Source organism: Salmo trutta, chromosome 38, assembly GCF_901001165.1.
Source record: "Salmo trutta chromosome 38, fSalTru1.1, whole genome shotgun sequence".
In the NCBI taxonomy this organism is placed as follows: domain Eukaryota; kingdom Metazoa; phylum Chordata; class Actinopteri; order Salmoniformes; family Salmonidae; genus Salmo; species Salmo trutta.
The window spans coordinates 16,420,844-16,448,712 of NC_042994.1; the positions used below are offsets into that span (position 1 = coordinate 16,420,844).

The window sequence follows — 27,869 nt, forward strand, 5'->3', positions numbered from 1 at the left end:
TGTTGGGGCTCCAGGGGATGGTGTGTGTGTGTGTGTGTACCTGTTGGGGCTCCAGGGGATGGTGTGTGTGTGTGTGTGTGTACCTGTTGGGGCTCCAGGGGATGGTGTGTGTGTGTGTGTACCTGTTGGGGCTCCAGGGGATGGTGGGGTGTGTGTGTACCTGTTGGGGCTCCAGGGGATGGTGGGTGTGTGTGTGTACCTGTTGGGGCTCCAGGGGATGGTGGGTGTGTGTGTACCTGTTGGGGCTCCAGGGATGGTGGGTGTGTGTGTGTGTGTACCTGTTGGGGCTCCAGGGGATGGTGTGTGTGTGTGTGTGTGTACCTGTTGGGGCTCCAGGGATGGTGTGTGTGTGTGTACCTGTTGGGGCTCCAGGGGATGGTGTGTGTGTGTGTGTGTGTACCTGTTGGGGCTCCAGGGGATGGTGGGTGTGTGTGTGTACCTGTTGGGGCTCCAGGGGATGGGGGTGTGTGTGTGTGTACCTGTTGGGGCTCCAGGGGATGGGTGTGTGTGTGTGTGGTACCTGTTGGGGCTCCAGGGGATGGTGTGTGTGTGTGTGTACCTGTTGAGGGGGCTCTCAGGGGATGGTGTGTGTGTTGTGTGTGTACCTGTTTGGTGGGCTCCAGGGGATGGTGGGTGTGTACCTGTTGGTGCTCCAGTGAGTTGTGTGTGGGTGTACCTGCTTGGGGCTCCGGGAGGTGGGGTAAACTGTTGGGGCTCCAGGTGATGGGTGGGTGTTGTACCTGTTGGGGCTCCAGGGGATGGTGGGTGTGTACCTGTTGGGGCTCCAGGGGATGGTGTGTGTGTACCTGTTGGGGCTCCAGGGGATGGTGTGTGTGTACCTGTTGGGGCTCCAGGGGATGGTGGGTGTGTGTGTGTACCTGTTGGGCTCCAGGGATGGTGGGTGTGTGTGTGTACTGTTGGGGCTCAGGGGATGGTGGGTGTGTGTGTGTCCTGTTGGGGCCCAGGGATGGTGGTGTGTGTGGGTACCTGTTGGGGCTCCAGGGGATGGTGGGTGTGGTTGTGTAACCTGTTGGTGCTCCATGGGATGTGTGTGTGTTGTGGTTACCTGTGGGCTCCAGGGGCTGGGTGTGTGTGTGTGTGTACCTGTTGGGGCTCCAGGGGATTGTGGGTGTGTGTGTGTACCTGTTGGGGCTCCAGGGGATGGTGGGTGTGTGTGTGTACCTGTTGGGGCTCCAGGGGATGGTGGGTGTGTGTGTGTACCTGTTGGGGCTCCAGGGGATGGTGGGTGTGTGTGTGTACCTGTTGGGGCTCCAGGGGATGGTGGGTGTGTGTGTGTACCTGTTGGGGGCTCCAGGGGATGGTGGGTGTGTGTGTACCTGTTGGGGCTCCAGGGGATGGTGGGTGTGTGTGTGTACCTGTTGGGGCTCCAGGGGAGGGTGGGTGTGTGTGTGTACCTGTTGGGGCTCCAGGGGATGGTGGGTGTGTGTGTGTACCTGTTGGGGCTCCAGGGGATGGTGGGTGTGTGTGTGTACCTGTTGGGGCTCAGGGGATGGTGGGTGTGTGTGTGGTACCTGTTGGGGGCTCCAGGGGATGGGTGGTGTGGTGGTGTGTACCTGTTGGGGCTCCAGGGGGATGGTGGGTGTGTGTGTGTACCGTTGGGCTCAGGGGATGGTGGGTGTGTGTGTGTACCTGTTGGGCTCCAGGGGGATGGTGGGTGTGTGTGTGTGTACCTGTTGGGGCTCCAGGGGATGGTGGGTGTGTGTGTGTACCTGTTGGGGCTCCAGGGGATTGTGGGTGTGTGTGTGTACCTGTTGGGGCTCCAGGGGGATGGTGGGTGTGTGTGTGTACATGTTGGGGCTCCAGGGATGGTGGGTGTGTGTGTGTACCTGTTTGGGCTCCAGGGGATGGTGGGGTGTGTGTGTGTACCTGTTGGGCTCCAGGGGATGGGTGGTGTGTGTGTACCTGTTGGGGCTCCAGGGGATGGTGGGTGTGTGTGTGGTACCTGTTGGGGCTCCAGGGGATTGTGGTTGTGTGTGTGTACCTGTTGGGGCTCCAGGGGGATGGTGGGTGTGTGTGTGTACCTGTTGGGGCTCCGGGGATGGTGGGTGTGTGTGTGTACCTGTTGGGCTCCAGGGGGATGGTGGGTGGTGGGTGTGTGTGTGTGTACCTGTTGGGGCTCCAGGGGATGGTGGGTGTGTGTGTGTACCTGTTGGGGCTCCAGGGGATGGTGGGTGTGTGTGTGTACCTGTTGGGGCTCCAGGGGATGGTGGGTTGTGTGTGTGTACCTGTTGGGGCTCCAGGGGATGGTGGGTGTGTGTGTGTACCTGTTGGGGCTCCAGGGGATGGTGTTGGGTGTGGTGTTGTACCTGTGGGGCTCCAGGGGATGGTGGGTGTGTGTGTGTACCTGTTGGGGCTCCAGGGGATGGTGGGTGTGTGTGTGTACCTGTTGGGGCTCCAGGGGATGGTGGGTGTGTGTGTGTACCTGTTGGGGCTCTCCAGGGGTGGTGGGGTGTGTGTGTGTACCTGTTGGGGCTCCAGGGGATGGTGGGTGTGTGTGTGTACCTGTTGGGGCTCCAGGGGATGGTGGGTGTGTGTTGTACCTTGTTGGGGCTCCAGGGGATGGGGGGTGTGGGTGTGTGTGTGTACTGTTGGGGCTCCAGGGGATGGTGGGTGTGTGTGTGTACCTGTTGGGGCTCAGGGGATGGTGGGTGTGTGTGTGTACCTGTTGGGGCTCCAGGGGATGGTGGGTGTGTGTGTGTACCTGTTGGGGCTCCAGGGGATGGTGGGTGTGTGTGTGTACCTGTTGGGGCTCCAGGGGATGGTGGGTGTGTGTGTGTACCTGTTGGGGCTCCAGGGGATGGTGGGTGTGTGTGTGTGTACCTGTTGGGGCTCCAGGGGATGGTGGGTGTGTGTGTGTACCTGTTGGGGCTCCAGGGGATGGTGGGTGTGTGTGTGTACCTGTTGGGGCTCCAGGGGATGGTGGGTGTGTGTGTGTACCTGTTGGGGCTCCAGGGGATGGTGGGTGTGTGTGTGTACCTGTTGGGGCTCCAGGGGATGGTGGGTGTGTGTGTGTACCTGTTGGGGCTCCAGGGGATGGTGGGTGTGTGTGTGTGTACCTGTTGGGGCTCCAGGGGATGGTGGGTGTGTGTGTGTGTACCTGTTGGGGCTCCAGGGGATGGTGTGTGTGTGTGTGTACCTGTTGGGGCTCCAGGGGATGGTGGGTGTGTGTGTGTACCTGTTGGGGCTCCAGGGGATGGTGGGTGTGTGTGTGTGTACCTGTTGGGGCTCCAGGGGATGGTGGGTGTGTGTGTACCTGTTGGGGCTCCAGGGGATGGTGTGTGTGTGTGTGTACCTGTTGGGGCTCCAGGGGATGGTGGGTGTGTACCTGTTGGGGCTCCAGGGGATGGTGGGTGTGTGTGTGTGTGTGTGTGTACCTGTTGGGGCTCCAGGGGATGGTGGGTGTAAGGCTGGCGTCTGGGAACAGGATGCCGTTGTCTTTGATGCGGTCCAGAGCATAGTGCATCTCACACAGGGGCAGGCGGTTCAACTGAAACTGCAGCTCCACCTGGGGCAGAGGGGAACACAGGAGTGGTCACTTATTTAGGTCACTCAAACCAAGTGTTTTGAGACTAAATAAAGATGCAGTTTAGAGAGGTTCAGCTGGAAACTATTGGCTCTAAACAACTACATAGCTGACATATTACTCAATGGCCTATCAACGCAATGCTAAGATGGTTGTCACAAATTCAAAGTGCCGGTCTCCCTCGCTCCTTTTTATGGACCAGGGGCAACCATTTATAGGGCCCTATAAAAATCTGTTTTATTTTTCCATGTTTTTCTCTCTCCAGGTTTTCCCTCTCAAAAATCACATGGTTTTAATAGAAAATGGTACACCACATCAATACTTACACCACATCAGGACAACATTTGAAGTCTGGGGGAAATGATTTTTTGTTGTTGGTGTAGTCACCCTTTAATTCCAGCGTGCCCATTGGAAAAGGCTGTTTATATATATTTTTGTAGTGCACATGTGATGGTAGAGTTTGCAAAACAAATAACCACTGGATTGATGCAAATAACCATGACATCATGTCAGGTAAGCATAGGCTACTTGGTGTAGTTAACATTTAATTGAGGTTCTTGGGAAAACCTTTCAATCCACCGGAAGACTGTTCATCGCTAACGGCTACATATAGTGGTAGACGCGCACACAGACGGGGAATTCATTGCCTCTTCACAAAGTTTTTGAATATTGTTGAATTCCATTTTAATGTCTGGATTCTGTGAGTCCTTCCGTGTTCTCCACATCGCGGATTGTATACAGGCAGAGTTACAACTTAATTCCATTGCGCACCTAGAAAGAGGCTGGGATTGTTTTTGTAGCGCAGGTAGAATTAGCTAAACAAATACTCACTGGATGAATGCAGATAATCATGATGTCATTCTGCCTGGTAAGCATAGGCTACTTTGTACTTAATATTGAATTAAAACAGGTTTTGGGGAAAGCCTTTCTGTCTACCAGATTTTTCATTAGCATCATAGCCACCAGCTACACAAAGTGCTGCTGCGCGCACCGCATAAACAAGTTCCATCCTTTTTTGTTATATAGTTGATTTCCGTTTTATTGTCTAGATTCCGTCCCTACATTTGTTCCTCATCTGGGGTCAGTCTGCTTGGCGCTGGTGATCATGGCTCTTCGTTTAACTAGGGGGCACGTTCTCGCCCTGACAAACTTCTGTTTCATTTCATAACAGCATGGGGTTTCCACCGGGTGTCTAGATGGCTAGCTTTCATTCCCCCGTCGACACGGGCCCTGTCCTAATCACTTAGACATGAGCTGCTCCAAAACACGACGGACAGATTATATTCCCTGCAACAGGCTTGTTTGGATAATTGCTCATGCCCTGGCCTCGCTTTCCCCTGCCAGCCCATCATTCACACCGCCGGGTAAGAACAGCCTTTAGCCGCCACTGGGCAAAGTAATTGGGAGCTCTCGCCGCGCTGGCAGAGTGCAATTTTCCCTGGAGCACCAGCCTTACCGTGGACGGCGCTAACCTTTGTGAAGTGGCAATCGATACTGGGACCTTTCACCCTGAGAGTTTGCTTTCGCTAAAGCCTCAGACGTTGGAGAGGTGACCCTTTCATTAAAGATTTCTCAGCTCTCAAAATGGCAGAGGACACAGTGGAATGGGAGATTGAAAAGACTGAAAGAAGGATGGGGTGGTGGGCCTTTAAGGGGTTTAAACCGTTCACCTGACTCAGAGAATAGTTTCTATGCCATCTCCTCTGTCCTACATGGGACATAAACAAGCTTTTCGAGGCTTACGCCATGTCAAGGGAGATGTCCTTGTGACTCAAACGCAATTAGACCTTACCCATGGTGTGATTATGTGTTGTATTGAAATACAGGGAACAAATCCAACATCCTCCATATTGGAACTTGGCTAAAATGGCACCTACTCCATACTGGACATTAGATCTGTTCATCCAATAACCTACCCACAAAAATAAATAGAAAAACACCTATTGCGGCAGCTATCATGTTTTAAATCTCACTTGAAAAATAAATGATCTATTCTAACCAATCAACTTTTCTGCAGCAACTTGTTGCTAGGTCAATCACAGTGTTATACAACGATGTATTTGGTCCGTACCTGCAGTTCCCTATCAGGTATCAACCCCAGCTCCTCGCAGCAGTCCTTGCATATCCGCAGGAAAATGTAGTCCTTGGTCTTCTCTTCGATGCAGGCCTCATAGACACGCTCCTTGACCCCAGGGGGCTGGCTGCACCACTCCTGGCGGGCCAGGGGCAACAGCAAGACAGAGTTCACCTTGGTCATGACAAGTCGGCCCGCCAGCGTGTCCTCCGACAGCGTCTCAGTCAGCTTGAAGCGGGCAAAGAGCTGTCCGTTCTGGGCGTACTTGGCGCCACCCGAGATGCCCGTCAGCATGAAGCTGGTGACCAGCTGGAGGTTGACTTTGATGTTGAACCTGGTGGGAGAGGACATTTTGTCATCAGCCAGAAATTAGTCGAGGAACGGGAGCATTAGCATTGTTAGAAAATGATGTGACGGAGGAGAGGCGGGAGTTGGGGAGAGTAGGCCTGAGCGAAGTTAGCCAGAAATGGACATTAGAATTAGGCCTAATTTAATTGGAAATAGACATTAGCATTGTTAGCCAGTGCTGAGGTGACTTTGATGTTGAACTTGGGAGGGGAGAGGGTAGGACAGTGGCAAAGATAGCTAACAATGAAATGGGACTGGACTGGAGTCATTGCAAAATATGCACCATGTTTAACTGGAATAAGGTTGTAAGGGTGTAACCTCTTTACTTCCTGAAATTTGACCTTTTCTCATTCTGTTCATTTATATGCAAACAGTGATTGTTGTGATCCACAGTGGTTTACATGGCAAATGTTTTGCCCGGAGGCATTCACATAGACAGCTGTTAGTGGTAAAAATATGTTTGTGTTGGGTAAAAGAATATGGGTTTGTTTGGCATGAAAATCTACCAATTGCTATTTCAGCAGAGTGGCAAAACTGACTTGGACCATATGTTTGTCAGCTTTGGGAGTCCCTTAGGTAAGCTAGGGACCTTAACAATTAGACAGCATTGCAGATTAATCGTTGAATGATCATTTGTTTGGAAAGGAGAAAAAGACACTGGAGTTGTGCCAAGTAGTCACGGGTGGTTCATGGACAGCCTAAATAATTCTCTCTGATATCAAGTTCTCTTATCAAGACAGCAATACTGTGAAGGGTATTTGACAGGGACATTAGACTATATTATAGTAGTATTAATACAATATTCATTTTTGTATTATATATCCTAATATGGTATATTAATTATATTGTATATTATTATATAAAACTATTACATAGTCTGTATTGAATCAGATGAGCATGCATGCAAAGCCAGAAATTCACAGGTCCTTGAACACCCCATGAAGCCCCATACTTCCCGGACATAAAATAACTTTAAAATGGAGAATCTCCATAGAAAATGCTTCTTGTCCAGGTCTCAGCTTAATCTGTTGCCCGGGGAACCGGCCCTCAATGGTACATTGGATGATTGAGAGGAATCCATTCCACAGCCCCAGGCAAATTATGATAACATTGAAGGAGTGGGGGAGTGGGGGAGGGGAACAGTGAAGGAGTGGGGGAGGGGAACCGTGGGGGAGGGGAACCGTGGGGGAGGGGAACCGTGGGGGAGGGGAACTGTGGGGGAGGGGAACCGTGGAGGAGGGGAACCCTGGTTCCTTCTACTGGATTGACTGAGCGAAGGCTGGGGGGCCTTTGATTAGGTCTTAATCAGGGTTGGATTGCTGTGATAACCTGGTCTCCTTCTCACCTTCCACTGAGGACAGCAGCAGGTGTCGAGTTACAGGGGGGTTTTGGGGAGTCGCCTTAGTTTATACACAAGAAATTACTTCTATTCTAAAACAAAACTGTCCTGGTCTGGGGAAATCTCTGGGGATGCTGAGGAGATATGCCTAATCCAAAGGGCTTTAGCTGTGTGCCTGGCCACGTGTGTAGTGTACACACACACACACACACACACACACACCCTTTTACTGTGGAAGATCGACTCTGACACCTTGTGGTGGGCCAGTCACACAGACCCCCGTTCAATCCAGAATGTCTACACACTACATAAAACATTACACTAAAATGTATATTCGCAGGTATCAAGAGGTGTGACTGACTAAAAATAAATAAAAGGACCAACCCTTCGGAGAAAACAGACTCAATCAGTACACACTCTTTACAATTAAAAGACAATTATCACTAGCAATGGAAGTGCTATTTAAAAAGTGTCTTTTTAGCAATACAACTCATTGTCAGTGGTTTTCAGAATAGGACTGATTGGAAACAAGACTACAACAAAGAGGCTCTCACTCACTTGCTGACTTCTTTGTACTGGGCGATCTCCTCGATGTAGAGCAGGTCGTGCAGGCGGGCCTGGTAGTTGTCCCTGGTCAGGGTCTTGTCCAGGACCGACTGGGTGAAGAGCTGGTCGGCCGACAGGGGGATCTGGTAGCGGGCCAGCAGGCTGCGGTCCAGGTCCACAGTCTCGTTGGGGCTGAACTCCACGATAGTCTTGCAGGACGGGTCCCAGCGCTTGGCCGTCATCAGGAGCTGCTGCCTGGCTTGCATTAGGTGCTCCAGGTCTGGAGAGGGTGAAAACCACACCTGCCATTAATATTGACACTTGAGCATGACGGCAGGTAGCCTATTGATTAGAGAGTTGGGCCAGTAACCGAAAGGTTGGTGGATCGAATCCCCGAGCTGATAAGGTAAAAATCTGTCGTTCTGCCCCTGAACAAGGGCAGTTAACCTACTGTTAATAGGCGGTTATTGTAAATAAGAATTTGTTCTTAACTGACTTGCCTAGATAAATAAAAAGGTAAGAAAATTCAATATTGGCCTGCACTTGAGTATTTTTGATGGCTCTGCTGGTAAAACCAGGGTTGTGCATTGGATTCCCGCATGGGCCATATATACATTTTACTGTAAGTCACAGGATTTTGGGTAAGGCTAGACAGAATCTGCAGGTTCTTACTCATAGAGACCTATATAATCCTGATATTATCATTCCAATCCTATTGAATCTTATCAAATCGCGTTCATGCATTTGTCTGTAAACATAATAATGGCTAACAGTGTCCTGAATTTTCTGACGTTTTGATTCCACAAGTATTACTTTATTTCAAATCCTCTTCCAGCTTAGGAAGAGGAGCTTAGGAAAATTCTGCCCACGCAGATTCCACCTGGCCTAAATCACAGGGAATATTGACCTGCTACTAAAGCTATACAAGCATCTTTACAATTTTTTTACATAACCAAAGGATAAAAAGAACAATTAACATTGCATTTGCACGTCTGAAATAGTGAGTAAAAGAAGTCTTTAGTAAGTCTGTAGCGTCATACCCAAGAAGACTTGAGGCTGTAATCGCTGCCAAAGGTGCTTCATCAAAGTACTGAGTAAAGGGTCTGAATACTTATTTCTAAAAACCTGTTTTTGCTTCGTCATTAAGGGGTATTGTGTGTAAACTGATAAAAGGGGGAAAACCATGTTTGAAATCAATTTTAGAGTAAGGCTGTAACAAAATGTGGAAAAAGTCAAAGGGTCTGAATACTTTCCGAATGCGCAGTACATGGCTGCCGTAGCACTCAGGTTGGTGCTACACATTGTGGTGGACAGGGTGAGTTCAGTCGCCTCCTATTACATCGCTAAGCACTGACGCCTTTTAAGGAATGTCACACGTGCAACCCATTATCAGTATAACCCAACGTCTATTTTCCTAATCATTTTAGTTTTGGTTTTATTGTTGTGTTAGAAACTTGGACTACTGAGGGAGGGTGGGAGGTTATAAGTTATAACTGAAAACGTCAATATCTCACAAAAAAACTAAACACCTTCTATGGAGGCGGCGTCCACCATGATGCGCTGCATCAGCACGGGCTCCGAGCCAAAGTCGAAGACGATGGTCTGGCGGAAGGTGCCGAAGATCTCGGTGCTGAAGCCCACCACCACCGTGTAGACGCAGTGGTCCATGCCGTTGTCGGCCGCCAGCGTCTCCTCGCCCGCCGTCCACTCTTGGCAGCCCTCGGCCGCCGCCTGCAGCCGCTGGGCGCCGGCATCGCCAACCGACACGGCCGTGATGGAGAAGTGGGGCCGGTGGGCGTCGTAGAGCAGGGCGATGCGGTACAGCTTCCTCACAGGCTGAGGGGCAGGGGCAGAAAGTGTGAAATCAGAGATAAAGGGCTACTTTGCATCACGTGCGAGTGCTCTTTGGAAGCATTGTCAGTCAGTTACAGTCTAAGAGTATATCAATGGGTATATGGAAAAAGTTGGCTTTTGAGAGTGAATGTTCAGACGCATAAGTACATGGTCTCCTGCTGTGGTGCTGGGAATGGGGGGGAAAACATTTAAAATATGATACAATGATACAATTTCTCCCACACACGACCTCTGCACAATTATTTTATCTGTGTTATGATAATGTCTTGATAAAGGTCCACGTGACCAAACCAACATGCAGAGCTTTCCTGTGCGTGGGAGCAGTCTTTATCAAAGTTGCTTATAATGATATGGCCATGTACGGCCTACAGATAACAGTCAGATGTTGATTTCAAATCAAAATGTACTTGTGTGGTGCTTTCGGAAATATATTTATTTGAAACCATTGGTTGCATCTCAAACCGCACTCTATTCCCTATATACTGCTTTTGACCAAAAACCCTATGGGTCCTAGTCAAAAGTAGTGCACTATATAGAGAACAGGGTGCCATGTATAAGGAATAGGGTGGTATTTGGTGTGCTGACATTGAGTGAGACAGAGCCCCTGTTACCTTGCAGAACAGGGAGAAGGTCCAGGAGTGAGCTGATTTCTTGGTGGTGACCGTTACGGAGAGGTTGGAGCTGTGTTCCACGTTGACGCCGTCCAAATAGTCACTCAGCTACGGCAGGAACAGAACACAAGACCATTCATGCCAAGTTAAGGAGAGTTGAACAAAATAAAAGCCTGGCTAAAATGAGGACATAACAGCTTAATAGAATGTACATTTTAAAAGGGCAGTTTATTTGAGATAAGTAGACAAAATGAAAGAGTCAACAAGTCTAAAAATCAATATATGCTGAAAGTACAGCAGCACTGCATCTACACCTGCATCAGCCTCAAGGGCTCTGTCCCAATACAAGCATCTTTACTTCCTCCCCTCCTTGAAGTACTAATCCCTGATCTGACCACCTCGCAATTTGGGTTAGATCAGTGATTACTTGAAGGGAGGAAGGGAGCTCGTGTTAACGCATTTGAAGACCCAAGCAAACAGCTTCTCGGCCTGTCCTCCACTAGTTAAAATCAGTGATTACTTCCAGTAAGGGAGGGTGTATTTTAACATTAGTCTATTAAGGCCATAGATAAGTGACTAGACTAGGGTTAACTGACCACTTTCTCAGGGGAGAGAGAGTTCATCCACTTCTCGATGAGCGCCTCCATGTAGTTCTCGGTGAAGTGCTTGCTCTCCTGCTGCTGCTTGAGGCGGATGAGGCGCGAGGCGTAGCGTTTCTGCCACTCCATCAGCTCCTCCTGGGAGTGGGCCGACGTGCACTGGGCACCGTAGCGACACAGGCCCTGCTCCACGAACCTGGAGGAGCATGACGAGGACAACGGGACATTCAACCAGGTGACGTCAACTTGTTACGTGGTTTTCATTTCCAATAGTGTCCGGGAAACCAACCCCCAAGGACCAAAAGCCAAAGGGCCTCACCCTCTGAACCAGCACTGAAAAACTGTCAGTTACTCAGCTAGGTAACAAGAGTTAAAAAATGTTTATTGCTTGCAAAGCAAGCCCATGTTTGCAGCAGGTGGACATAATACAGGTACAATAACAATGGCTTTAATTGTAGGCCACTCAATGTACAAATGTGACAAAGTGATTGCATACAACATGCCAATTACTTGTTAAACTAGCCTTGTAATATGTTATATGAACTATGGTCTTACGCCACCGGTATAAGAGTCTGCAACGCACGATAGCATTACCTTTTACACAGCGTGTACTCCTCACTGCTGGTAACTCCTCTAGGCGGGGGGCGAAACTGCCATCCATCCCGTACTTTTGACCACAAAGACATAACTACATCAACAAAACATCCCACTCACACAGTAAATGAGCACCTACATATGGACTTTGAGTCAAGCTTTTGAGACTTGAGTCAAAGTGAAAATGAAATCCAATTCTAAAGGCTTGGTCTTTCGATATCCTGCGACCGGGCGTTAAATAAGAGCTTTCCTTTTCGAAGCAAATCTGAGCATTGAGCCTGACTGTGTGTTGAGCACAAGCTGTGAAATCGTTGACATATATAAACGCATCCAAATATATATTTTTTCCCGCGTGAGGACGACTTGCTCACCTTCCTCGTTGTCGTCTGTATATTCTGTAGCCATTTCGCCACGAATGGCCTGTGAGAGAGAGAAAGTATTGTATTCATAAGACAATAACATTTAATGTCCACTCAAATAATTAGTTGACCTCGAGTACTGCAACAGGTGATAAATCTGCAGTTTCATTCACTTAAATATGATCAATACTCATAGGCCAAAGTCCAACATAAGGCAAGACCACCTCACACAAACACTTACTTCAATTTCTGAGAGAAGCATTTTTAATCTAGTTAAGTCCTTTGTGACGATGCCGTTCTGAAGAAGAAGAGAAGGCACAGGAAATACATTACAACACATACAATATCAGCAAGCATATCCAAAAGGCTTTTAGACTATTTCAATTAAAGAGACTTGGCACAGTCACTGGTCAATACAAAATATTCTTGGATACATAAATTCTCTGAATAACACATTTGTTTATCCCAAAACCATTCACAGGCTGGTCAAAATGGTTCTGTGGATGCAGCTTATGATTCTTATACTTGATGCAGCAGCATGTTTGTTGCTCCCTGGTTCTAGTCAACTTGAGAACAAATAACTGCTTTCATATCTACGCTTTTTGGTTGCCAGATAAGACACCAGAGTGTTCAGGCTTTGCGTTTCACTGTTGAACGTTATCTGCTTTTGGGAGTTTAACTAAGGGACAGTATCCTCATGAGAATCAAGCTTGTTTACTGACACCAGAACAGGGCATCACACACTTAAAATAAATCATAATCATTGAAACGGTCACTTGGGCACTGCCTGTTAATCTAAAAAGGTATTCATATTTTAGGAATTACTTTTCTTCAAGTCAATTGAGATATGCAACACTAATATTTTGCTATTTTCTGACATTTACCCTCATGTAAAGAGGCTGGAGAATAACATAGCTACAAACCCTTAAAAGCATATCGATTCAACAGTCAACATGAACACTTCCTCTGTGCTGAGAGAACCTGCTTCATAAAAAACCCAGAGGACATTTCCTGGAAAAGTCAAAGGAACCAAATATTCCAGCTGCTCTCAGAGCTAAATGGCTGTGTTTGTCTCCATAGATCAGTTATAGGAGGAGGAGGTGGAGGGAAAAGGAGCAAAATGGAAGAGAAGGAAAAGGAGGTGAAGGGAGAAGAGGGGTGAAAAGGAGGAAAAGGCAGAAGGAGAAAGAGGGGGAGGTGGAAAGGGGAGGGTGAAAAAGGAGGAGGTAGAAGAGGAGGAGAAAAAGGTGTGGGGAAAAATAACAGAGGGAGAAAGAAGAGGTGGTGAACTAGGAGGGTGAAAAAGATGATGTAGGTGTTGAAGAGGCAGGGTTAACAGAGAAGTAAGGCCGGGAGCAAGTGTTACCAGAGGCTCCCCAAACAGGGACTTGGAGAGGAGGCCAGCCACTTCGTGCAGGCTGCCGTCCAGCAGCATGCAGCGCAGACTGGCCTGAAACGACCCGTCTCCCTTGGCCAGCTCCTCGGCCAGAACTACAATAAACACACACAGGACGACAGAGAACGTTACTTTGCGTGATCGCACTGCACTACATTGCGTGGAACGTGTGCTCACTCCCATCACATCGAACTGCATTCTCTCCACCCAAGTCACATGACATAGGCATAGCTGCTGAACTGAAGCAGGCATGGTAAAGTGCTGCGACACAGGGCTATGACCACCAATGTTATTCTAACTGCTTGTCTTGACATGGGCATAGCTAGCTACTAAAGCAGGCATGGCGTGCAGAAGTCCCGCTCCATGCGGCTACGACAGCTAATGTTATGCAAACCACTTGTCTTGTAAGTTTTCACTAACTTGAGCCTGAACCTTAGCGCTGACATTTACCCAAGATGTTGACCTGTTTCTAACCCTAACATTTGTTTAGCATATCATCATGTTTAGAATTATTTTAATAGCAATGAAACTATCTGAGATGACTAATTGCCAATAAAAACTTAAGGTCTGTTGAGTAGGACTGTGTTATACCTATAGAGTTGGATAGAGGGCGTCTTTGGCGCATTGGCTCTGGGCAAATTCCCTATCAGGGCTATATCCATTTTAAATAGTCTTGTTTTTTTTATAGTTACATATCGGGGATATTATTTGACGATATCGTATCGTTTTACCAATAATTCAATAGAACATTTTGCGCTAGTAGACTGTACCTGCACAAAAACTCCAGTACTTTTCCTTCATAGCTTGTTTTCCATCTTTTTTTAATAGGGAGCCAATTTCTTTTCAGCACTTTTATTTTCCTAACGGATCCAAACTCGTTTTCTCATGCTCTCTCGTCTCTCTGCAGCCGATATAGGCTTAGCAATAAGTTTGGAACATCGAATCGCAATAAAATCATTGTATTCAAATCGCAATACATATATGTATTTTGATTGTCTATCTGCACCTAAGTATTGTGATAACATTGTATTGTGAGGTCCCTAGCAATTCCCAGCCCTAATTTTAAAGTAGTCAATGTCATCTTCTATGAGTTTTTAAATGGTGAAAGCATTCCATGGCAGTGCCCATGCAAAAACAGGCTTTATGGCAAGTGCATCCTCTATCCAAGTCTATAGTTGGTATATGACTGTGTAACCTGAGGATGGGACTTCAATACAATGGGTTATGATAAGTACTCCACCAACTCACCATGTTTGCAGTCTTCATCTGCTTGATCATAGTTTTTCTGGTGGTAGAAAGAAAACAAGAAAACAGGAAGTCAAAGCAGCAGAATGACTGTCCTCGTGGGTTTTATATGACAGAGGTCCTGACTGAGTCTTAGATAAATGCTCAGAACTGATATCTTTGCTACTCAGAGCGGAGTCACTCGCAATATAATTATAGTACTTAAGTAGTCTCTATAATCGTGAGGCTTAAGTAGTGGGGTATACTTTGAGTGCTAGAAGGAGATAACAGTGCAGTTAGTGGCAGAGAAATGAAAGGAGGTGGGACCTTGGTCGTTTTATCTGGTTCTCAGAAAACAAATCCAAGTCAAGATGGGCTTATGACACTTTACTTGAACACACTTAAATTCAAACCCATTTGTGGGCCATATGCCCACTGAGGGAGTGGGTACGGGTGTGGGCCCAAAGGTGTGCATCCCGGATCAGTCTGACGCCTCACCAGCTGTAGCAGGGCGGCTATCCTGTAGAGCAGGGCGCGGCTGCGGAGGGGGGTAACCGTGTCGTTGGGGGGGTTGGATGCGGGGGTACCAGGGCTGGGAAGGGCCGGGGGGCCGAGGACCAGCAGCGCATCTGTGCAGTGGCTCACCGCCACCTCGTACTCCCGCCTGGCTAACGATCCGCTGGCTTCTTCACATGACTTCTCCGCTCTCCTGTCCGCCATGACTCAGGGACAGAATGTCTGGAGAGAGAGAGTGAGAAAAAGGGCATTTAAGTTGCACCTAGACACCGATCGTGGGTCAGTTTAGCATTTTCCCCACTAATGGTAAAGGTAAGGATTGGGGGAGAGGAAGATGATTCTAGATCTGTACCGAGTGGAAACTTCACCCCGGAGTGAGAGACAGGGGGAGATGGGGGGCCAATGCTATTTCTGTGATGGGGTACTTGGGGTAGTGGGCTGGTAGGTCTATTTGTAGACACTTGCTTTGACGAGTTGAAATATCTTGGAATCCATCTGTGTTGGTACATAGACCTATATTCTCCTCCCAGCTAAAAATAAGTAGTCACGTGTGGCACTACAAACCTAAGTTAGTCCTACTGGCTCCTAAGCTGTGTGTACACTAGGCTTGGGCGGTATACCTTATTTGGAAATAGCCATGGGATGTTTTTTTTCAATACTGTTTAAACTATTTCTTAGATTTTTTTATTTTTATATACATTTGAATATTTGCAGCTACTTTTTAAGTAAATACCTGCAGTCAACTTGTGCAATACCTTAGGTGATAAACATCACACTAAATTTCACCCGTCACAATTTTTCATTATGAAGCTTACTGGTGGTCCCCAGTCACATGGTGTTTGTTTACAAGCACACAACATGAGACCAGAGCCTTGTAAATTAAGCTGTAGGGCAGCAATGCGCTCGTCGGCAATCTTTATGGGATTTTACATGTACTTGTTTGAATTGCTAACCTTCGGATTACAGAGGCTCAGTTGGGTTTGAACATTTTTGTTCAGTGCGAATATATTACAGAATATCCCGGGATGGCTCAAGGTCGGTATGAAGGTATGACAATCTTACGCTGTCCCAGAAAGTTTGAGATCAGAGACAAAATTCCCATGTCGTTGCCTACTTGGGGCGTGCGGTCGTCAATGACGCTCGTTTAATGAGCAGGTCAGAGATGCAATTTGAGGACTACCGATCCTGTCTTTGAGCAGTCCCATACGTCCCAATATTCTCAAACATGTTTGAAAAAATCTGCAATGCTCTTGGAATGTGAGATGTGCAACGCCAAATGTTAAGAACGGCGAATAGTAATAGCCAATGAGAACTCGCCTGAGAAGTAGCCAGTGAGATGATGACGTTGTTTTGCATCAACCAGAATGTGTAGACTCTCAAGCAGGAGAGATGACTACTAGTATGCATTTGTACTTGTCTTTAACCAAAGCTTCAAATCGTTACAGTTCTGAAGTTCACAATCAATGATATTCAATTCAAAAATGTTGGCTAGATAGATTTCAACTCTGTATGGCAAGGGCGAATGTCTGACTGAAAACGTCTGAGGCTGCTTTGAGCCACAGCTTGTTCTAGCTAAGTTTACAAATCTAAATCACATCACATTGTTTCCCGCCAAACGGCGTGGTATCGAGAATCCTCACGACCAACTGAAGAATCTTGTACAGTGTGGCTCGTCTGTGCTGTGCCACATTGTTTAGTGTGCGCACCATTATGTTGGCAAGACAAAAAAATCTACAGGAAAGATGGTTGTTTAACGTGAGGCTCAGCGATGTTAGGATTTTGAAAGTGTCGGGTCTAGGGTACACCCGGCATTGCATAGGTGGTGTGCAGTACTTACAATGCCACAGAATTCTAGGCTATGTATTCATTTCATAGGGGCAACAATTTTCTAAGTGATTAAAAGTTTAGAGTTTTCAAATATAGCAGTCAAATGTTTTAACTGTTCCACAGCTAGCACACCGGATTCAACTTGTCAACTAATCATCAAGCCTTTGAATAGGTGAATCAGGGGAGCTGGTTCAAGCCTACAACAAAATTGTGACTTGTCTGGGGGTCCACAAGAAGAGGTTTGAAAACCAGTGTACTAGCTTAAAAAGCAACTGATATGTTTTGTTTTTTTACCTTTATTTAACTAGGCAAGTAAGTTAAGAACAAATTCTTATTTACAATGACGGCCTCCCCCGGCCAAACCCTAACAATGCTGGGCCAATTGTGCGCCGCCCTATTGGACTCCCAATCACCGCCGGTTGTGATACAGCCTGGAATATGGTCTGAGAAAAAGTGCTATGTGGGGTTCCCTGAAACAAGAACCACATCCTTTTTTGATGTCATAACAAATGTGCTGAGAGGCCAAGCAGTATTTCCTCTGTGGTAGTAGGTCTATTTACAGGCTTAGTTGTTTACCAAGGCATTTCAATACATTTGACTCAATAATAAAAGCTCAAGTCAAATGACAAGCTTGTTTTAGGCATAGTAACATATAGGCGCCAAAAAGGCCCCATGGCCAACGCCACTCGAGTCAACTGGAGTTATCCATTGGCGGCGTTGAACCACAATTGAACGGTTAGCAAAGAAAGGACCCATCAACGGCACTTAATCAATAGAACAAATGCGTGCAGCTGCGGCATTGGATACTAATGTATGCTGTCTACAGGTGACACGAGTATTTCTGCACCTAATAAGCCTAGGCTATATGCACACAGGCAACAGGGGCATTTGAGTGGACTACACTTGCCGTGCAAAAATGTACCCTAAATCAATTAGAAATAGCCTGTGTGAATAGCCTGTCCACCGGTTACACTTGAGTATTTCTGAACCTAATAGGCCTATATGCACAACTACAGGCAATAGGGCAGTCGAGTTCACTACTGGACACTTGCGGCTGTTAACACTTGTGGTGGCGTCTGTCCTCTGCAGAGAGTGTGGTGTCCTCTAGCGTTAATCACAGCACAGAGCTGAGCCTGGCCATGGCGTCCAGGGATTCAAGGGATACAGTGTCTCGAATAGAAACACACGCTACCCTCCCGCAACAGAGTGCAATGACAAATTGCTGGAGGGGAGAAGGGGGCGACTAGCTGATGGGCAACAATCTGTTTTTATGCACTTTTCTAAATTTTACCTTTATTTAATTAGGCAAGTCGGTTAAGAACACATTCTTATTTACAATGACGGCCTACCCAGGACAAACCCGGACGACGCTGGGCCAATTGTACACCGCCCTACGGGACTCCCAATCACGGCCGGATGTGACACAGCCTGGATTGTAACCAGTGACTGTAGTTACAGCCAGACATTGAGAGGTACATGGAGGCCTAAATTTAAAACCTGACATGCAGTGTCTGTGGTGAGTGGTCGTCCCTGTTTGAGATAGCCTCTGCTTTGACTAAAAACAGAAAAGGCCTCTGGTCCCAAGGAGCAACTTATAACAAACGCTCCATTTCTCCTTATCAGGGTTTGATATGGTTCTTTCATAGTGAAGAAACACACTACGCCACAGCAGTTATATCTAAGGACAGTAGCCTATTACACACCACCCCTACTTTAGCAGAAGTGGGGCATGTCTTTGTTTATGACCATCACTGACTGAGCCAGCTCTAAGTGTAGGGTGTCCAATCAAAAATGAATATTTTGACCAATCGGTAAACTAATATGTTAATTGTGTTTATAGTCCAAACCTCCTGTCTCTATCATAATCCGTTCAAATGTTATTGGAGTTAACCCTTGTATCCTAGGGTGACTAAATCAATGGAGGCCAGAAGAAAAGTGGTGAAAACAAAATTGCATTGTGTCAGCTAGGCTGGATGCTGTGCGAGAATTAAGGCAAACTGACAGACAGGCTCACTGTTTAACTCGTCATCTTTCTTCTCAAATCCGGAGGAAATGAAACGAGAGGCAAGATAGATATCGAATTTGAGACATGACATGTAGCATTTTCCAACTTCTTGGATATAATGTTAATGATATGTTAGAGACAGACCAACTGAACAATTCTGAACTTGAAGAATCAGATGTGTCTTGGTATAAAATAAGTAAGCACATTTTCACCCACTTTGGGCAAAGTGGGTGGACACCCCCACTCAGTGTCTAATGTAGAGTTTCCACAAAGTGAATCACACATTTCAATTCCCTCACGATGACCAAGATGAGTGTTTAAGCTAGGTTACTTAGGCTATATTTTAGTCATGCCATAGTCCTAGCCTAAACCAACACCAAGGCCATCCCCCAGAATGTGTGTAACATGATCTTTTAAGGAATACCTCAGATAAGGACAAGGTTCAGAGGCAGGTTACCAGAGTATTCAAAGCATTTTAGGAAATGCTACAACTACTGTTTGAATGCAAATACATATTTGATGACCCAAATATGGGCCAACACTTTTTGTTTGGCATCTTAAGTCTATTAGCTTGAACTTTTTTACTATTATGGATTGGTCAATAGACAACAAATTGAGACAACCAAGAACATAACATGAGCATGCTATGGCAGTTTGTAAGAGCAAAATGACAACCATGTGGCTTGCAAGTAACGGCCAGAAGAGTCATTAATTATATTTGACTGTCAAATGAAACGCACCATTTCAAATAAACAAAGATGAAGGGGCGACATTTTTAGGTTGTTAGCTAGCTAGTTACTACATCGCTATGGTTTAGCTAGTGCTTCCCTAATGGCAAGTTTGATCAAAACACAATGCCCTATTCGGCATGATCGCTCCAAAAAAAGGCACTCCTATAGACTAACACAAATATAAAAACAGTCTATTTTGAGATTCCGGGGCAGTTAATAATAGATGTACGATGTCTGTTGGCAAACCACTAACGTTAACTAGTAACTTGTCCATCGTCGGTATTAGCTAAAACAACACGGTAGAAGCACCGCTAACTGTGGCTGGCTTCGAGTTCGCTCGCATGTTTGGTGGGACTACAGTGCAATAGTCGTGTGGCGTGATGTCTAGCTAGTTAGCTCACATTAGCTTGTATCAAGGCATTCAGCTATCTATTGTGACATATTGGTGTGCAACATGATTAAATATAGGAGGAATTTGAACCATGAAAATGTATTGCTTCTAACTTTAAAAACAAAGAAATTAGATTAGCAAATCATTTTGCTAGCTAGGAGGGCTAGCAATAATTTTGTGATAAGACTGTAGACTCACTGAGCGATAGTAGCCAATACCATTGCATTGGCACAATTTATAACAATATTACGAGAAAAAACATAAAACAGTTCCATAATAATTGTCGTTGAATGCATCATGAGCACATAGTGAGAAAATGGTGCTGTCGACAGCAGTTTGCACGTCAGCCAAAATAGGGCCCTTCGCTTTGGTTTTGGCACCAAACTAGCTTGCTAACGTTAGCCATCTGGCTAGCATGCTTCCCAAAACGTATGCAGAATGGATACACAACTAGCGTTTCCGAGCTATCGTTAGCGATATTGCCCGGGCCTGTAATTTTGGCTCGGTTTTTAGACGTATAGGAGTGACATGACATTATATTGGGGTCTCGGCATCAATTGTATACCTTCATTACTCTCAGAATGTGTTACAGACGGGAGTCAAGTCGGTGTCCTTGCCACTGAAAAAGACAACTGAAAGGACTGAAAATAGGAAGTCTACACTTACCTAGCTTTACTTTCTACGCCATCTTGGATCCACTTGTCAGCCCATCGCAAAGGATAGTGGGATATAGCTCATCTGAAGGTTGAGGGGATTTAGGTCTTTTTGGTGTAGGTTGGGGTTTGACCATTGTGAACTTCTAACCAAGTCATATACCAGTTTTCATATATTTCCCTAGACAATTGCATACACCAGTTTCCAGGGTTCACCTAGCTGAGCACTGTAAATTATATAACAGTATTGCATCAATAAAACATTCTGTGTTGTATTTTGTCCACCTCATATAGGCTACTATCTGGACAATTTTCTGAGATATTTTGATGTATAGATGATTTGGATAATTAAAACAATAGAAAGGTAATGTTTAATCATACATAACTACATTTGAATTTTATTTCTACATAATATCCCATTGTCTTTGCTTTCATAACTGCTCTATTCCTATTTTCATATGGATATAACTACACAGTAAGGTAGAAATTGTCAATATAATGCATAAGCTCACCAAATAAGTTTTGATTTAGTGTCAGCTGTGCATGCTGTAACTTTTGCAGTCATCACTAGATAACTACAGAGGATCCAGAACCTTTCAAACCAACAACAAAAAGCTGCATCTGTCAGGTTTGCCTTTCACAGCTTTTAAACAAGTATTCTTAACTTGATCTGACAACAGTTAAATACAACTCTGTAATAATCACATTTTCTGTTACAATACTCAACAAAATAATATCCATTATGCCAGGTGAGAATAGTTTGTTTACATTGCGAAGTAGACATTAAAAAAAAGACGTCAAGAACTCACAGCAAATGTTTTAATACAGCAAGTCGCACCCAAATGCTCTAACACTAAATCCCTAATAACAGTTACATGAAAAAGAGAATTGGAACAGGAGAGAAAACATTTACAGTGTATGCCCCTCTGTGGTCTAGGTTCTAGAACAAAGTACATGCCCAAATTGTGGTAGATAAATTGGGAGACCACCCTAAACAGTGTAATTTGTATTACATCAGTGGGACGAGAGATAGGTTACTATGGCCGTAAGACTTGTTTATTGTAAATGCTTCAACTTTGCTGACCGTAACAAACAAAAAAGGGAACTAGGTGCGATGTGGTATTTGTTACTCCAAAAAATGTGGGCAGTTGACATTGGAATAACAGTTCATTCATCAATGTAAATTCAGAAAAACTCAATAAAGTAAAGAAGAAGAAAAAAAAAGAAAACAATGCACTCGGTCCTCATCACTGCAGGTTGTGTATCATCTCCTCCTTGGCGATGAGATGTGTGGTTTTGTTGACCAGGGACATGAGGGAGTTCAGTTTGTGGGACCAGTCGTTGAGCAGGTCGTTGGGGTCCTTCGGCCTCTGGAAGTTGATGATCCCGGCTAGCCTGTCCACCTTGGCATAGATGGTCTTGTTCACCACCAGGTTGGAGAGGAACTCCTCAGACTCCTGCAAGAGATATTAGAGATGTTAGAATCAGTGTCTTCAAAGACCATCAATAACAAAAATCACACATTTCATTTAGGATACTATAGTACTTCTATAGATAACTCCCCAAAAAATATGTTTTTCACACTCCAATATCAAGTGGAGAATATGGATTGAGCACAACTGTAGACCACTCAGCGAAAATTAAGTTGCAATGAGCGAGATGCAAGACCTCGCTCTCACACAGTAACTGTGTACGGATTCTCTTTACACCGTTACAGCATGGTAGCAATGGGACCGAAACAGTGGAGAAGTTTAGCCGTGCACTTAAAATGCTTAATTATTGCGGAAATTGGCCCACTATGCTGTTGACTTTGTACATTACATCATATCTCTAAGTCTACCTTTGATTTGACCTTTAAGGTATATAAATCTCTAGTATTTAGTATTTTATTAAGATCCCCATATGCTACTGCTAAAGCAGCAGCTACTCTTCCTGGGGTCCAGACAAAAGAGAAAACATAACATAATGCATAACATTAGTAGACATGTACAGCACAGGGACAGAACTACACATATTTAAAATAAGAATATACGCTTTCATACATTCCTTTGCTCTACTGTTACAATTGCTCTGTCTCAGCCGGTTCTGACTTCCTAATCTCACTGCACCTGTTGTTCTGTAAACACCAGAGGTAATCTCACACCATCAGGAACCATCCGTGTCCTTGGTTATTGCCTAAACATTTCGTTGGACGGTGTATCGCGTACATACGACTAACGAAACTTGACGTCAATACTACGCATAATCATGCGATTCGTAGATGCTATTAAATGCATCACACGAAAACAGAAATGCAACAATCATGAAGTTTCACCGAAGTCGTTAACTCCTGTTCAGTTCCCCCTGGCGTGAACAGAGCCACATCATACGGAGCTGCACCTAAGTTCCAACCTTATTCTGGAGGGGAAACTATCCTTTAAGGCTGCATTCATTAGGGTTGAGGACCAGTAAGAATTCCATCCCCTGCCAAAAATGTAACAGATGTAAAGAGTAGATTGGTGGTGCTTACGTCTATGGAGAGGTCCAGGAGGCCAGCCATCCTCTTCATTGTGATCCTTGTGTAATATTTGGCCATAATTCTTATATTCTAAAGGAGAGATTAAGAAAAACACAAAAATAAGCAACGGTGTAACATAACATAGCTGGAATCAAAAATATCAATTACGTGAAAGTATTCTAGATGGGAAATGGACGTTTCCAGGTCATTTTTCAGCAACCATGTTCCAACGAGACAGCATTGTGATCCCACCACAGACTCTTTGCTAAAACAAACTATCCCACTAAAGTAATTGTGATATTCTATCTATAGATATTCCATGAAAGCAGTTCCATGAACTACTTACGTGCTCCACCACTCTATTCTTGAGGTCCTTCCACCGCTTTTCGCCCTCCTCTGAGCAGTTGAAAACGTCGGTGGCCGGGCTGTCGGGGGAGCCCTCCCTCAGCTCCTTCCCATAATCCTCCACCAGGGAAGCCCAACGCATCAGCTCCATGGTGGTGAACTGCTTCAGGAGGTCCCTGGAGGGAGAGGTAAGAGGGAAACCATGATGAGACGAACCACGGCACGGCAATAGCACCACCCCACAATGACATGTAGTTGAGGCACCAGAGGTTAGCCTAGGTTTCACCGTACCACAAAGATCCAGCGTATGCAGTTGGTAGCTTAGCTAGGTTTCCCCACTGGGAATTGGCTTGGTTATATGGTACCTTGGTGAATATATAGTTAATTACTGTGTTACAGAATTGGACGATGTGCTAGGGTGATGAGGAATATTGTGAAACAGTATTGAATGCTAAGATTATTACGAATGAATCATCTCGAGGTTACATTCTTCTGATGAGGAATATTTGGGCATTGCTGATGAGAAACAATGTGTTATACCATTGAAGATTTTAAGGAATGAACCATCGAAGCTAGATTACATTCTGGTATTTGAGGGGAGAAATGAAAGCACCGGAATATAATGCGATTTAATGTCTTACTTGTATTTGGGTATTTCTTCCAATTTCTTGTCTTCGTTGATTCTGTGCACCAGGTCTGACTGCTCGTTGTCGTAGGGAGCCAATATCACGTACAGAACAACACTTTTCAGGGCCTGGAACAGGAAAGAACATTAGCGTTGTTTTGTTATGTATTTTAAAGGTGCAATCTGTAACGTCTTAGTCCCCTGTGAAGGCAGACCCAATGTTAGTTCCATTTACGCAAATCAGTGTGCAGTACACTAGCTAAAACCCAATCCAACTAAGTCCTGCTGCAAGAGCAATATTTTTTTCAGAAACAAAAAAGGTACAGCTGAAGCCTGAGACCAGTGTTTACCTGTTGCCATTTGGAGCTATCCTCCAGAATGCAGGGGGTATCGTAGATGGCACGGTAGTGTTTGCAGATGGACAAGTAGGATCCCTCGTGCTGGTCTACTTGGATCATCAGATTGTAATACTTCAGCTTAGACTCCTAAGGAAAAATAATGACGTAAATGGTTAATAATATTGCAGCTTGGTTCTTAACTGCTATGTTTCTTCATCAGGAGCAGCGTAGACAGCCAAAACAAACAGTCATTTTTTCCAAACAGCCGAAATAAATATTGTTTTCTGTCAAACTGTTCCGAAATAGGAAACGAAAGTCAACGTTTTGATTGGAACATTGAATGTTTAGGTAGTTCCTCCTCCTCTCCGATAGACAAAACCACAAATGGCACCCTATGCCCTACATAGCATACCCAGACCCCTATGGGCCCTGGTCAAAAGCAGTGCACTTTATAGAGAACAGGGTGCCATTTGGGAGGGAGGCCATATCATAACACCCAGCCTGAATAAACTCTTTGGCTTTCCTCTTTTCTCTCACCTCAGTGCCATCCTCTGTAAAGAACTTGGTATTGATCTTCTTGCTAATGATCTGGGTGCGGATGTAGTCCTTGACGGCGATGCACAACCTCATTTGCTCCAGGATGAACTCCACCTTCTCTTTCTTCTCCATGGAGCCGTATGTCTCCACCTGTAGGGTGAAAGAGTGCATGTTGTCAGAGCCCTGGGTCATGTTCATTAGGGCACATCGTAGCAAAACGTTTCTCATTCAGCAAGTTCAGTTAATACCACTCCCATTTCGCGCCTGCTGAACACGGCCCAGCTGTGCAACATCACAGCCTGGACCGGGAGAAGAATGGTTTGTGAACAACTGTTGTAGTGGTCCTGCCCTCAATAAGGACTGATGGAGGGCACAACACTTCACAGATACAAGATTTTATTTAGATTATTTATTGTGTCTCAGCCAACTTTCAATGAAATTATGAAAAGGGAAATTTTGCAGTTTTCAACTTCATATTCATCATCTCCAGCACCACCCCAACATATGTGAAAATGGCGAGTTTCTATGTTTTGTAGTAAAAAAAGATGGAAGTAAAGTGTTTCCAATAACAATGCCTACTCATAATTGGTTAAAAATCACACGATGCACACCAATGATGTCATTGGACACACTTTTCTTCCATCTTTTGTACTACAAAACAAAAACTCGCCATTTTCACATTGATGTTGGGGTGGTGCTGGAGATGATGAATATGAAGTTTAATTTTTTTTTAAATGTCCTTTTATTTGATGTCAAGGGGATTTGACCGCCAGTTTGAGTTCTGCACTTGTGTCTGAAGATTCAGTCCAGTAAGTCAAATAGCTTCATGTAACATGGATGGTTGAAACCTCTTACCTCCAGTCTATAAGAAATTGGGAAAACTGCCAAGGAATGCCAGCGAAAGCCCCTTACCTGCAGCTCTTGGAGGATTTCCGCGGCCTCTTTGACCTCACCATGCTGCTCCTTGATGTTTGCAAATGTTTTGGTCAGCCTGGCCCGCTCAATCTCCACATAGATCTGAGTGAGGGAAACAAAGCCGTTAGCGCATTTAAATTGCATGGAGACATGACTTGGACCCACAAAAGTAAAATATTTGTTTTATGCCATCTGAATATACATGATTGGTGATATCATCTTAATGTCATTTTAGGATGATCCAAGTAAGGATAATCAGAGAAAGTTCATGACACCACGTACCTTGCCAGCGGTCACTGTGCGAAGTGTGTCAATGAGTCTCAGCTTAACGGTCAGGTCAGTCACAGTATCTACATACTTGTAACATTCTTGCACCATCTTAGCAACAGCCTGAGAAGAGAGAAACAAAGCAAAAGAGAAGGTTATATATCGAAAGGGCTAACATCAGGCAACACTTGACTTTGTCTTGGAACACATAAAAGGACACGAAGAAAACATTGTTTTGATGGCAAAGCACCGTAACCTACTGGTGCATACCTGGGGTGTATTCACGACAAACCAAATGTTGGCAAACAGAACAAAAACGAGGACGGACGTACATTAAATTTGTACAACAGAAATGTTTGTTGCGTTGCAAGCAGTTCTGTCGCAAAACGTTTCGGCAACGGCTTGCACTAATTAATACACCCCTGCCTCAAATGTTTTACCTTCTCTTAGTATCCCTTCAAAAGAAGGAGCCCCAACTCTCACCCCTTTGAGCTGACTCCTCCTTTTAGAGAGCAGCATGATGTTTTCATTCAGGGCGTCCATGTCCTTCGCTTCATAGCACATCTGCACAACGGCCACCAGGATTCTGGAGGTTGACACCATGTCAGAAGCCTGTGCGGATGGATAAAAAGAGGACAATGTTACTCAAAGAATGCTATGTGATTAGTCAGAGGAGTATGATCATTTATATTGTTTCATCTCAATGGAGTATGATGTTTAATTTGAAATAAATGAATGAATTCACACTCACAGTCCTTGTTTGCTTCTCCAGCGACAAGAGGCTTTCAACGGCCTCCTGCAGCCTACCTTCCTAGAAAAGCAGAGCAGATCAATCTTACAGTCAGGACAAATGACAGACAATTCTTACAAAGATCAATTTAAAATGACCACACATGATCAAATTATGAGATGGCTGACCAAAAATACTAATGAAAACTGTATCATCCATAAAGTCATTGCTGATCAGAGTCTGATTCGGGAACGCCAAAGATGTCAACAAATTTCTGTCAGCTTTGACACATGATTAAAACTGAAAAACTTCACTAGCAAGCTATAACGTTTGCATATTTCTAACTCAAAGTAAAGGGGTCTTCGAAAAACAATAACTGTGGTACCTACGTTAGTAGCTGGTTGATAAATTAGTATAAAACCCAACTGAAACGACCAACCAGCTAGTAAGCATAACATAACACCAAGAGCGAAGATACTGTACTAGTATAGTCTGTAGGTAACGTTAGCTAGAGAAGCTACCTGACGAAAACAATTACCGTAGCTAACGTTACCTAGCTAACTAATCGAGATGTATAACTTACCTTACAAGTAAATCGGCTCAATATTTGTGATACTTTGTTGCAATACAGTTGCAATGTTGCCTATTATTACAAACAGCACTTTATTTGCTAACAAGTTAGCTAGCTATCTATTCTGTTAACATTCGTGATGCACCATGACTCAGCCAGCGCTGGCCTCATTCATACTCAACTTACTTTTGCCATTTCAGCACACTCCGGTAGACGTGTATCTACAGTTGAACTGTAGTCAATCTCCATCTTCACAAGCTTGCCATCTGATCTTTCTGATCGCTCCACCTCTGCAGACATGTTTTCCGACATCGTAAGCTGAATACTAAGGCGAATTTACAAGTGAAATGTCTGCTAAGTGCTGCTAGCCCGCTGCTGTTGTGTCAAAACTACAGGAAGTGAAGGAAAACCGGCCAATCACAATGAACTGCAA

At 45.2% G+C, this 27,869-nt stretch overlaps 2 protein-coding genes across 3 annotated transcripts in view; both read right to left on the minus strand.

The window, feature by feature from the left end:
• Window positions 1-20,700, minus strand: part of LOC115178823 (probable helicase with zinc finger domain) — a 65,829-nt gene extending 45,129 nt beyond the window's left edge. For both annotated transcript variants that reach the window (XM_029740168.1, XM_029740167.1), the window contains exons 1-13: window positions 20,625-20,700; window positions 14,987-15,226; window positions 14,513-14,549; window positions 13,235-13,359; window positions 12,110-12,166; window positions 11,881-11,929; window positions 11,510-11,582; window positions 10,913-11,111; window positions 10,317-10,424; window positions 9,381-9,687; window positions 7,864-8,131; window positions 5,616-5,952; window positions 3,396-3,526 (exon numbers count right to left, since the gene is read on the minus strand). In XM_029740168.1, the coding sequence (XP_029596028.1) occupies window positions 3,396-3,526; window positions 5,616-5,952; window positions 7,864-8,131; window positions 9,381-9,687; window positions 10,317-10,424; window positions 10,913-11,111; window positions 11,510-11,582; window positions 11,881-11,929; window positions 12,110-12,166; window positions 13,235-13,359; window positions 14,513-14,549; window positions 14,987-15,208 (1,913 nt within the window). In that variant the 5' untranslated portion in view covers window positions 15,209-15,226; window positions 20,625-20,700. The remainder of the gene's footprint in view (window positions 1-3,395; window positions 3,527-5,615; window positions 5,953-7,863; window positions 8,132-9,380; window positions 9,688-10,316; window positions 10,425-10,912; window positions 11,112-11,509; window positions 11,583-11,880; window positions 11,930-12,109; window positions 12,167-13,234; window positions 13,360-14,512; window positions 14,550-14,986; window positions 15,227-20,624) is intronic.
• A 715-nt stretch (window positions 20,701-21,415) lies between these two features.
• On the minus strand, window positions 21,416-27,849 carry LOC115178824 (26S proteasome non-ATPase regulatory subunit 12). Its single transcript, XM_029740169.1, has 11 exons — window positions 27,623-27,849; window positions 26,887-26,946; window positions 26,619-26,747; window positions 26,151-26,258; window positions 25,866-25,970; window positions 24,954-25,103; window positions 24,429-24,563; window positions 24,095-24,207; window positions 23,455-23,629; window positions 23,121-23,198; window positions 21,416-22,068 (listed from the first exon to the last, which is right to left on the minus strand). Exons 1-11 carry the CDS (start codon window positions 27,746-27,748, stop codon window positions 21,859-21,861), a joined length of 1,389 nt encoding a protein of 462 aa, XP_029596029.1. The 5' UTR covers window positions 27,749-27,849; the 3' UTR covers window positions 21,416-21,858.
• Between the last annotated feature and the right edge of the window lie 20 nt (window positions 27,850-27,869).

Excerpts from the sequence above, each read along its gene's own strand:
- LOC115178824 (XM_029740169.1), bottom strand. The coding sequence starts at position 27,748 with ATGTCGGAAAACATGTCTGCAGAGGTGGAGCGATCAGAAAGATCAGAT. Across the intron at positions 25,971-26,150 it reads GCACAGTGACCGCTGGCAAG|ATCTATGTGGAGATTGAGCG; the intron begins GTACGTGGTGTC and ends TCCCTCACTCAG. Across the intron at positions 23,199-23,454 it reads AGAATAGAGTGGTGGAGCAC|AATATAAGAATTATGGCCAA; the intron begins GTAAGTAGTTCA and ends TCTCTCCTTTAG.